At 34.3% G+C, this 12551-nt stretch overlaps 1 protein-coding gene across 10 annotated transcripts in view; it reads right to left on the bottom strand.

Moving 5' to 3' along the window:
• Nucleotides 1–12551, bottom strand: part of LOC107101225 (potassium voltage-gated channel subfamily C member 1-like) — a 76041-nt gene that overhangs the window by 16149 nt on the left and 47341 nt on the right. For 4 of the 10 annotated variants that reach the window (XR_001482070.1, XR_001482071.1, XM_015400048.1 and 1 more), the window contains 2 exons: nt 12211–12231; nt 5906–5946 (listed from right to left, as the gene is read on the bottom strand). The exons of 3 other annotated variants lie outside the window; for them this stretch is intronic. Coding sequence is in view for 4 of the 7 variants with exons in the window: in XM_015400048.1 (XP_015255534.1) it covers nt 5912–5946; nt 12211–12231 (56 nt within the window). In the remaining 3 variants the exon portion in view is untranslated. The remainder of the gene's footprint in view (nt 1–5905; nt 5947–12210; nt 12232–12551) is intronic. 3 more of the 10 variants (XM_015400051.1, XM_015400044.1, XM_015400046.1) reach the window with 2 other exon arrangements.

Below are 12551 nucleotides of genomic sequence, written 5' to 3' on the forward strand. Positions count from 1 at the left end.
TTTGACTTAAAAAAAAATTATAAAAAAATGGAGAGCATAATATATGCATTTAAAATCACCTTTTCACCACTGTCATCCGCTACGGTTGTAAGAGCCTGACCAACCTGCTTTGATCCTCAATGAATCATGGAAGGCTACGAAGGATACTTCAGAATTCAATTAACATGTTTTACTTTATATATATAGCTTTTTTAATAATCAAAAAATATTCATAAAAAGTCCTCCCTCAGTGTTATGCAACTATAGGTGACTGTCCTAACTCCACCATGATATATATTTACATGAAAGCCTATATTTTTTGTATGCTTCTTTTGACTGATACCTTTGTACAAAGATCTACTTTTGATCCTTTGTAAATAAAGCCTCACAAATGAACAAAAGCCAGGATTATATAATGAAAAAACTAATGGCAGTTTTGAACTCAGGAAGACAAGGAAAGGAAAAAGTCTTAGTTAAGTGTGCACAGTTTTGCAAGCAGGCTTCTGTGCAGGATCCATGTCGCATTAAAGGTGGAGCCCTTGAAAAAATTCTTTGTGTTCCTATTTTGCATTTGCATTTTACCAGGAGTCAGTCCAATTTTGAGACCCGCGTACAGTCCCTATTTTACTTTTGACTTGTGTAAACTTCAAATGGCCAACGTTAAACAGAAACATTTAAGAAGTATGTTTCATATTCAGCTGTAAAAATATCCTGTAACAAAATCACATCGTACTTTAGTTACAGTGGGAAATGACACATGAAAAGGAAGAGTGATTGGTGGCTAAATCCAGCTGCGCAAGTGACTTTGTGCAAAGCATGATGGTTGCACTTCTCAGGGTGAGTTAAGAACTTATAAATGGCACAACATCCTTTGTGTTCTTTCCCGCTGTATTTTAGTTGGTAAACATAGCATGCAGATATCGAGTTTTCCCTGCAGGACGGAGCCACAGAGAACAAAGGGCTGTGCTGACGGTGTGATGTTGCATCAGGTACTGTGAAAAACACGCCATTGGTAACTATGTACTGTACCAATGAACTGCTAACACATATAATGGCTGGAGCTTTACATTCTTATGGGAATGACTATAATGATTATAGTTACTATAACAACAATCTGAGAAAACTCCAACCATCACATGATCACATACAGACAACAAGGAACACTCACTGCAACAATTTGATGCCCTTTGTGTCTTCCTGCCGAGAAGCAAACTGGTAAAAAAAATAAAAATAAAAATAGGACAATGTCGTGTTGTGCAGAGTGGCCAGCTCTACCACTTTGGACAACACATCATTGTAAGTCAACCATGAACAAATGTCCTTTTTTTATTTTGAGTCTGACAGGTAAAATATTTATGATGCATCTTCACTGAGCTCTGAAGACACTGACGTCACAAAAATGATTCCTAGGAAGCTCTTTGCCAATTCTGCAGTGTTGCTTCAATCTCTGGAGCAACACTTTCAGTGCCAGCTTGGATCTTAGAATAGCCAAAATAGTGCTTGCTTTGTTTGACTATAAAAGGAGTGATTACACTGCTGTAAAATGTGATTTCATTGTTGACGAAGAGTAATGCTTGCTTTTGAATGGAGGTAAAAAAAGTTCTTATAGCATTAGTTATGAAATTCATTAGTTTAAGTGCTTACCTGATAGATAAATAATAAAATCCAACCAACCATTTAAAAAATAACATTTTTTTCAAATCTGCAAAACTCTCTTCTATACTGGAGAAAAGTCCTGGTAATAAATGCATGCATGTAATTCAGCATGTTTTTCGCTAGGGGTGCAACTGCACATATGTTTATGTTGAAATAAGCTTTGTGCAAATGATTTTAGTTAAACAGCAGCGAGTTTGAGTGCTGGGAATTTGGAAAGCCATTGTGCCATTTAATCTTCTTGGACAGATTTAACACAGCAATTAAATACTCCGTTGAGAATTTAATATTTCCACCCAGAAGTAATTTAGTTCTGTGCTTAATATTAAGCATTAGTCCAAGGCATTAACTCAAAAAAATTTACTTGCTTTTGATGTTAATCAAATGAAAATATTTGGTTAGTATATGACCTGTAAGGTCATATTATTAAAGAAGGACACATAGAGTGCCACTGCCACTGTATCTGCCTAAGATTACCACATAAAGTTTTATCATCGTTTTAAAATTCTTATTTTCCTTACACTTTTACTTATTTCGATATTAAAATTGATATTACTATATAAATTTCAGTTTTGAATCATTATTAAAACCTACACATTCAATCTATAGCTGGATCATTATTTATTTGTAATCTATGTTTCAAATTGTGAATTTAATTCCTCATTTGCTCTGGATCAAAGAATTTTAAGAACAGATTCAAATATATTTATTATTTACATTTCCTTATGCTACAAAAAATCTGAAAAGCTTTTGTTAGATTTGAGATTTTACTGTTCGAAAATGAAAAAGCTGTCAGAAGAATATAATAACATAACTTAGCATCATAAAAAAGTGATAAAACAGAAAAATCCAACTTTTAATATAACTTTTTTTTGCTCTATGGCTTTTAATTATGTGCACCACTACACCCCCAAAGGTTCATGAATTTCCATCAGATTAGTTTTCACTTATTGATTTGTATCTTAATAATATTTTGGCCCTGATCCTAATTGTGATGTTAAAAAAAACTTAACTGAAAAGACTTTTATTGTAGTGAAATAAATGGGATTGATCTGATCTGTACTTGAAAAGACTTTGATTCTATACTACTGGATATTAATTACATCTATTTGTGTTGTTTAATGTCTTAAATTATGTTTGCTATTAGCTGGTGAAGCGAAAATAAACTGAACTGGATTAGCTCAGGTTTTAAGGCTATGTAACAGCAGTTTATCTGATTTTCTAAATAAGTTAATATAATACCATGCTGTGAGTGACAGCTGACCGAAAGATGAATAATGAGAGAGATGAAACACACTGATTTGGTAAAAGGTGCAAAAACACTTAATTGTAAAAATATATTGCTATTTCATATTAGTATATTTTATGTGCATTTGTTTAATCTTTGTTTTAAAGATTAATATGATCAAAGATGTTTGGCATGAACTCAGTATTGAGTGAGAATACCACAAGTAGCAGCAGGGAACAGTGTAATCTAGGGTGTAAACGTTTTTTTTGCTTCCCATAAACCAATCCAACAGTAATATACATTTAAAGTCATCTCCCATTTTAAAATATTTTACCTAAAAGAAACAGGCTGTTGGCAAAATATTTCTTCTCCTATTTCACTTAAAGCAGTCATCTAGGTCAAAATGTTCACTGAGCAGAAGTGCAAAGCTCAGCAAATGGACAGGAGTGTTTTCATCCATTTGTAACAGAATTACAGCTGCTGCAATTTGAGCATCCCTGAGTCCCCCAAAGGCAGTCTGTGAAAGCTTTACAAAGTGCTGTGTGTCATTTTGCTGCCGAAATTCATGTTGTGCAATCACAATCAGTTCTTTAGTTCCTATCTTGCAGATTTTGGTTATCATTTTGCAATTAGTTGACTTCAAGAAAGCTGAAGTTGTCAAATGTTCTTCAAGATTCCATCTTCCACTAGAGTTAAGAGCTCGTCTTTTTCCTTATAAACAATTTTGTGGGTCTCTCACACCTTATCTCTTTATCTAATCTGCAGGTGTATCTCAATAAATTACAATATCATTACAAGGGGTATTTATTTCCTTAAGAAAATAAAAAAAACTAATATGACTTTCGACAAATACAGGTGAAAGTATTTTAAGTATTTCTGTTTATTTGGACGACTGCAGCTTAAATCCAATAATGGCAATAACTAATTTAGCTATAAAGCAATGTAATACAAAGCAATGAGCAGTATAAGAAAATATGGGGCAATTTAAAATAAAATTGATTAAAAAAACTAAACTAAAGGTACAGTTTAAGGGGACTATGACTGAGTAAACAAATGGGTCTTCAGATTAACTTTAAAAAGATCCACAGAACCTTGATAACCAGAAGATGGTTATTCCACAGGAAAGGGGCACTTAAAGATAAGGCCCCTTTACCAACAGTTTTCTTTATGGTTTAGGGATTTTTTTAAAGTAATTGTCTTGAGATATAAGAGCTTGAGGAGGGACATATAAGTGAAGAGGGTCCAAGAGGTAAGAAGGTGCATATCTTTTTCGGAGCTGACTTCATATGTTTCCCAAATTGCCTTAAAACATGAAAGGTCACTTTTGAGAACCGTCTGCAAACCTCTACAACTTTTCCTTGGTAGCCAATTGAAAGGGGTATTGCAATATTCAATGCATGAGGAATCAAATGCACATATGAGAATCTCTGCACTTTTAAAGGATAAAATGTGTCTAATTTTTGCAATCTTTTTGAGGCAGACATGCTTAACCACCACCTGTAAATAAGGCTTGAAAGTAAGCACAGGAACAATCCACACTTCCAGGTTCTTAATCACAAATTATAGTCATCAAACTTTACACTAATTAAAGCACCAAATTGATTTTCCCCAAAATATTAAGTATGACAAAAAATCAATAAAAAGAAAATCCAGCCTGCTGAAAATTCTCTATATGTATTTTAACAGCATCAAAATTTGGTCTGGGCTCCTTTGCACACATAGTTGCAAATTAATCATCATAATAATAATTAAAAAATGATTTTCATTTGTAATTTTGGGCCAACCTGGGGCCAAGATTCTTGCTTAGGCAGCAACAGTGGCGGTCTGTGGGATTTTCAACTATTCCTCTCTAACCAATAGCCATCAGCTTTTCAGGAAGTCCATCTTAGTTTAATGACAGTTTTCCGCTCATCTGATATGTTGGCTCAGCTCCTCTTAGGTCATTTTACTGGCCAATCAAGCATTTTTGCCATGAAAATTTCCCGCTGAGGTTCTGTTTCTCTCCACTTTTCCTCAAAATTGCACTTAAATGCTAAACTTCAATCTAAATGCCTTTTATTTTTCAATCAAATGTTGTCCTTCCCTTTAACTCTATATGAATTTGCTTGTATATAAAGCTATAATGAATAGCCTTACCTTTTGTAGCATATTCTCCTTGTAGGGGTATAAAAATATTCATATATATCAAATTTATTTATCAACGTTTTCTTGGATCAGCACAAACTGATACACACCTGTGTCCGCCGATATATTAGTGAATGCAGCTCAGATAAGGTGCATGGGTTAATATGTTTTTTATTGATTTGTTAATAAATTTTTAATTGTCTTGAAATTGAGACTTGTCTAACAATTGTTATGTAATTTCAATCAAGTAAAAGAAGAAAGAAATGGAAATATAAATACATACATTTCACATGGAAATAAAATGATACGCTTGACGTAAACACTTATTTTTTCTGAATTTCATATTACACCAGTATAACTTCCACACATATGGAGGTAAAATAAGACTATTTATTTAGACAGGGGTTCATTGCTCATTTGTGGTTTGTGTTCTCGCTCAATACTGGATCAATTCCAAAGATGTTTCAATGTTGTAAAGAATTGCACCCAAAGAAATGTCCTGAAAAGAGACAGCTTGGTACTTTTAATCCTCAGCCTTTCTTAACACTTGCCAAATGAAATAATAAAAAAAACCTAAATAAAAAAGAAAAAGGGATGTGAGATGAGGTTGGTGGTTTAGTTCATCTTTTTTAGTGAATAAAATAATTATGTATTTTTTTAATTTATGAGAATGAACATTTATAATTATGAAAAAAGAATGCAGGTAGAGCTAAACATGTCTCAGCCACTGCAGATTATCACAGTCTGTTCATCGCCCCTCTGAGTTATCTGCTGCATTTACAACAACACCAACAGGGCTTTGCTGCTCAGGGATTCTCTGTCAGGGGAAATGTTGAGTCTGGCTGTCACTTTACTCAGTGATGACATAATTTCTGCCCAAAGTCACACTTAATTTACACTATGGAGGGAGCATGTACCTACCTAGAGTCAGACTTTAGTTACACTTGCACTGCAGTGGCGGCCTGGGGATGGGATGAAGAATGAGTGTTAATCACAGAAGGAGCCAGTAATGTAGAGGGAAGACTCAGAGGAAGAGAGAAGAAAAGCAAATATTGTGGCCAGCCTGTTTATACCGAGTAAAGTGGTTTCAAATACACATTTAATGATTCTTAGATGTATTTTATAGCAGCACAGTAAAGAGGACTACTTGGAAACCTTCCTTGGCATGTTTACCAAGGATCCACAGGATTTGCTGACTGCCCAGTTTCTATTCTTAGATTGCCCATCTACAGTATCACTTTACATGTGGTCAATAGCCTGTTAAAGATTGGTTTATCTCCTGTTACCCATAATTAAATGTATAGAGGTTTTTTTTTTCATAATGATTACCAAAGCCACAGTATGTGCATACAGTACAGTACATAGAGTCTGACATGTCTGCTGGAGAAACTAGATGCAACTGTGTCTCTCGTCCTCCCATTAGGAGTATGTAGGTCACAGAAGCCTGTAGAGTTACTGCCAGTTGTTATTAATAAAGCTAAAGTTGCTTTAGTTGATTTAAAGGGATAGTTCCATCTTTTAGTGGGCTGTTGCGTAATTAGAATCAATCAGAATCATATCTGCAGAATATAGTATATAGTAATATATACTATAATAAAAAACGGAAAATTTCAAGTAATTATTAGAGAATCAAGCTTAGATCTACTACAGTAAAAGTCTATGCAAAGCAAAAACCTTTTAAAAAACCTAAATTAAAGTCATTTTCATGGTTTTAAATTTGGTTTGAATCTGATTGGCAATAGATCGCTCCGTTAGCTGAATGATATTTTTGGCCTAGTGTATGTTAGTGTTCTTTTCTTGTATCAGCAAGAAGCCATATGTGTTCATCTATCAGATAAATTGCCACACCCTCCATTTTGCTATCCATTGTTAATATGTTTTCCTTTGTCTTACTAAATTGTTCCATTTGTTTTAATTTAGACTTATGTAACATTTGTTATCATTGCACCTTTTTTATCAAGTAAATACAGGAAGAAAAAGCTATTTGGGCCTAAAGAATTGGCCCCAAACAAGCGGCAGTACATATCAAGGATCAGGGATGAGGGTATGGTCATCAGCCTTGGAAACCTTTATCAGCCGATCTCTCGTTGGGCAATTTTCAGCTTGGCTGCCCTCTCAAAGTAAGGTATTTTGCACCATCAATGAACTGCTTTTGATTTAATTTAGTGGAAAGTCAGAGATTTAAGGAACTATTTAAGAGTAAACTTTATTTTCTGCATTTCAATATGTCTGCAGTTTATAAAGCCTCCCATAGAGCAAATCTTTCAGCAGACAAAAGGGAGGCTGAACAAAGTAAACCAAAGTTACTCTTATTCTTTCGACCTTTCGTCTCTGTTGACACAAGAAAATGTACTGAATTTGGAAAAAACAGCCTTCTGCAAATCTAAGAGCAAGGCTAAATGCCTGTTTTCTTTAGTAATCCTATGTCCTCATTTCTATTTACCTCCAGTATGTATCAGTACATTGCAATTGAAACTTTTAAAAGGCCTCAACAAAGAAAAGAACTAGCATTAGTGAGAAAGATATATATGAACCAGAGGATCTCTGTTTAGCAAACTCTCTATTTGTGTTCCTGCAGGTAAGACACTGACTGCTTAACTACTTCATGTTTTCCAATTTGTTCTTTTCATACACATATCTGAATATCAATCATATGTGCATACGGTACATAAAAACATGGATTGTGACTTGTTACATCTTAAACCTGGCTCAGACAGAATATTTGCAAGGTGTTGTGTAGAGAGACAGATCAAGAGACACACAATAGGACACAACAGAGAATGTATGACAACATTGAGCTTTTAAATAGTGAGCGAACCCAAGAAAATGACAATGAAGCTTGACAAGTGTTACCAAATATGATCTTGTAGTTACTTTAGTAAATCTTAAATATTAAGAGTTTTTGCTTAGGATTCCACATAAGGACCTTCATGGCTTACATAATTTAAATAACGTATTGCTCAGAAACAGTAAACAGTAAGTGTGGAATTAAGTGTGGCTGAAAATAAATCATTAGTATCCTTTTTTTTTAAAACAAGCATCACATCATGACAGGTAAAAGTTTTTAAAGCATTTTTACTACATTGTAAAACTTGGGTTTTTAAATTTGACGCTTCATTGTAATAGTATCCAATTAGATTATCGGTTTGTTGTTCACTGTTACGTACTTTCTTTCCGACTCAAAGGAAGAACACGAGGGAAATCAAAGCACAACAATAAGGCACCGTTGCACAAAACCTAAATAAAAATGTAAAGAAAAAAAATTCCAAGATCTTAACAGAATAAAAAGAAGAAAGAATTAACACTACAACACAAAAATACAAATATTAAACAAATTACTGAAACATACTGCACAAAAATATTTGGTGAAAACAATACACACCAAGTTAGAAACAAAAATACAAATAATCACAAAAATAAAAATAATAGAAATAAAACTTATACACAGTTGGTTAAAATGAATCAAGAAGAACAGAAACAGAACAGTTGAGTTTGAACCAAACAGGACTGATGTCCTCGATGAAGATCTGAAGGAGTGAGGAGTCAAAGGGCTGATATACTGGTTGCCCTTTGTCAGCCATGCATACAGCACTATGAGCACAGAAAATCTAAATGGGCAATAATTCAAAAAGATGACACGCACAGAAATTAAGAAAAAAAAAACACATTATACTTTAAAAAAGATAAAAATAGGCACAAAAGAAGGAGTTTGGACAGCAGGACAATCCCTCTTTAAAAACAACAGATTTTAAAAGAGAATATCTCTCAAATTTGGCCAGCTTTTCATGATAAAATATCTTCTCATTAAGTATGGATTTGAACTGTAACAAGTCTTTTCAATTAGCATTATTATAAATCAAATGTTCTATAAATCCTTATAAGGAAGTTTATCAAAATTCCATAGAAATGTGATCATATTATTCAAATAAATTTCCACAAAAAGCACCCATACTCCTTTGATGTTTTGTTATTTTAAAAGAAATATATCTTCTCACAATCACAAACTTTATAGTAGAATCTATGATTCACATGTGTAGATCAACAACAAAGCAGTGTGGTAAATGGAAAAGGAAAAATAGGATTTGTTTTTCTTTTAGAAATTATGGTAAGAACATTAGTTAAGAGACCGCAACAAAGAGAAAGGAATGGGGGCAGAGGTTCACCCTCCAGATGGGCAATATTTCAATTATACCACCACAGCTTCAATGGAATAGTTCAGAATAAAAGATGATGTGTTTAGAATTCCCTAGTCCAAGTCTAGGGAAAATTTCAAATAGAGAATCTGCGACATAGTATCTTGTAATCGAATGTCCATAGATGCACTCCATCCAATCTGACTGTTTCGGAGTTTTATTAAAAGAAAGAAGTGCAAATATTTTAGCAGCTAGATAACAAAAAATGGAGAGGCATACTCTCGAAAAACCTGAAGCTTTTCCTTCAGTGAAATTTGTTTCTACAGTGTTGATTCAGAATGGATGATTCCTTATAACTGAACTTTATTGATCTTGCATTGGAAAATTTACCTCTGCATGTAACCCATTTCCTTAAGGAGCAGTGGGCTGCCATCATTGGGCTCCCGGGGAGCAGTGTGGGGTTAAGGGTCTCGCTCAGAGACCCAGAGTGGCAGTCTGTGGGAGTGGGGCTCAAACTTAGAACCTCAGTATTCCAAGCTCTATGCCCTCTATGCCCTAACCACTAGGCCGCCACTCCCCTATCCCAATCTAACAGTTTAGATCTTCATTAGTAAGAAAAAAAAGGTTTATGACAATGCTACGTTTCTGTTTTACTTTACATTTACGCACTACTTTGTGTTGGTCTGTACCATGAAAAAAATTCTTTGTGGTTGTGAGATCACAAAATGTAAAAGTTAATCAGGTTTCAAGGTAAGCAAGGATTAGATCAATTATGTTTCAATTTTAACTGTAAAGCAGTAAGTGGTATCACTTCTTCTAGTGCATAAGTTTTAGTAGTTTAAGGAACATGGACCATTTTAGATCTCCAGCCTAAAGGTGCAAATTAAAGTGTGCAATTTGTCTCTAGGTTGCCTTGAAGTGGTGTTCTAATGAGTCAAGTAATTATTTTCCTCAATGCGCTCCTGATTTGCTTTAAAGGGGGATTTTTGTGTCACTTAAATTGCAGTTTGCACAGAAAAACCATTTACAATGACAGCATTATTAGCGCCCTCTAAAAGCTTGGACAGTTGAAAGGCTTGCTTACCTTAGACAGCATGAAGCCACTTGTTAGTCAAACCTGTCACAGCATTTGTCTGTCTGGTCAGTAAGATTCAGTAAGTGTTTCAGTCGCCGAGTGCAGCATATATGCCTTTTTCACTTTCTATAAAGGTCTGCACTACACCAGGCACTGAAAGCACTCTCACACCGTCTAGCGAATAGTATTTCAGATCCATCACACGCTCATGGCAAAATACTTTGTAAGTTACCTAGTCAGTGTTGTAGTGGAAATATTTTGTTACTGTTTAATACACGTATTAAAATGCAGCAAAGTTGCTCATTTACAGCGTGCCATGGGTCCAGAGATGCTATCCCTTGACATGGATGACTCCACTGACCCCAGTAACCTTAAGCCATGGGAAACTGACATACAGCACGATATTTGTTTTTAAGTAGTAAAATCCTACTAAATGTTCAGCATGTACAGTACAGTCCAAAGACTTTAGTCCTCCTTTAATTACTTGTTTTAAAGGATTTATATTTTTGTAATCTCTTTAACTTCTGTAACACTGTTTTTAATCCTGCTACATATGCTGTCACATCTGAAAAGACATTTTACAGCTGCCTAATTGAGAATAAATTAAGCCTTTTTGTGAAATATGAAGTCATGTGTGGAACACAAGTACTACCTGTTTTACAGTAGGTATGTCTATTATATATGATTAGCTTTTACTGCATGCATAAGGGATAAATGTGTGTATGGTTACCCCTTTTGCAGACTGATGTACTACATCACAACCTATTTTATAGTTTTTAAGCATGTACCCATTAGTTTAGTACAATATTTTTCTAAGGAAAAAAAAATATAATTACGGTAGTGAAGATAGAGGATCCACACTATGTAGCAACAAATTAAAGTAAAAAAAAATCATGGCCTAATTGATCATAAATTGCACAGGAGTCATCTATATATGAGGTATAAATGACATCGCTGTGTCATTATGTTCAGACCATGTCATGTCCTAAACATGTCCAGATGATCTATGGCAACTTTGTCTTGCTAGGGGTTGAATAAAATGTATTATAGTATCAGATAAAGAGAAAGTTGATCCTTAAATGTTATTTACTAAAGCAGGGTATCATTGTGCAGGTCAAAGATAAACAAGTAGTAAAGTGTTTGACCATATAGACAAACTGACATAAAATATAAAGTTTTAAGCTCAGAAAGATATAATTAGATTAAGTACAAAATGCAGTTTCAAATTATTTTAAAGGTGGAAAAAACATTCATACTGAAGAGGATTAGGACCACTGAAAAAAAAGTAAACTGATTTTTAAAGTTTATTTGAGTTTAATATAGGACAAAAGTCTGAATTCTGACTTTAATCTCATAATTCCGAGATTAAAGTCATAATTCAGACTTTTTTCCGTATTAAACTGAAACAAAATAAAAAAATCAGTAAATTTTTTTTTCAGTGGCCCTAATTCTCTTCCGTAAAATCCAATTCAAGCTGGTTCAATGTAAATCAACTAATATTATTTACATATTGTCTCTTATTTCTGCCATTCAAAGTTGTTTGATTAAAGCAACCCTATATTGTAAGCTTTGTATGAGCTATGGATAGAAACAGAGCAGAAACTATCTAAAGCCAGAATCTGAAACAATTTCACTAAACCTGGAGAAACTATAAGCAAGACCAGTTTTTCAATTCTTGCTTTTTGGAGGGTGGATTCACAATTCTGTACTGTACTGTACATGCATGGAAATATATATTTTAATATAAAAGTGCATAAGATAGAATTATAAAAAAAACATAACTGTATATGCTCTGTTGCATCCATGTATATTGTGCTTTGGTTTGGAGCATTAGATTTTAATAAGTGCTGTTGTTTACCAGGGTGCAGGTCTGTGAGGTAGGGAGTAATGTGAATAAACACATTAGAAGGGAAAAAAGAGGTAGAGCCACAAACGAGAACACAAACACGACACTCGGACGCCACCGGGGGGACAGAGACACAGTCTATAAACACGTAAGAATGAAAAAGCCCACATACACACGCGTGATATGACACAACCTGAAGAGAGAGACAACAACAACACAGAGGCACATCAGACAACAAGGTGACCCGCTGTTCCCGCTTCATTTCTTTTTTTTCTTTAAGATTAGATACTAACACAGAACACAATAACTGGGTTATATTCACTTGAGCTGCTGGATGTGTTTAGCATACCTATATAGATGCAATCCTGCATTCTTGACTGCAGGTTTAAGGCACTCACACATTCACAAACACAAATACAAAACATTTGTAGTCATTTTGGGTGTTGCAAATCCCATTTTCCTTTACACCTTGTATATTGTAACGAAATGGTTCCTGACTTTATGGAACCATAA

The sequence above is a fragment of the Cyprinodon variegatus genome, unplaced genomic scaffold (genome assembly GCF_000732505.1).
Source record: "Cyprinodon variegatus isolate N-32 unplaced genomic scaffold, C_variegatus-1.0 Scaffold1066, whole genome shotgun sequence".
Classification (NCBI taxonomy): Eukaryota; Metazoa; Chordata; class Actinopteri; order Cyprinodontiformes; family Cyprinodontidae; genus Cyprinodon; species Cyprinodon variegatus.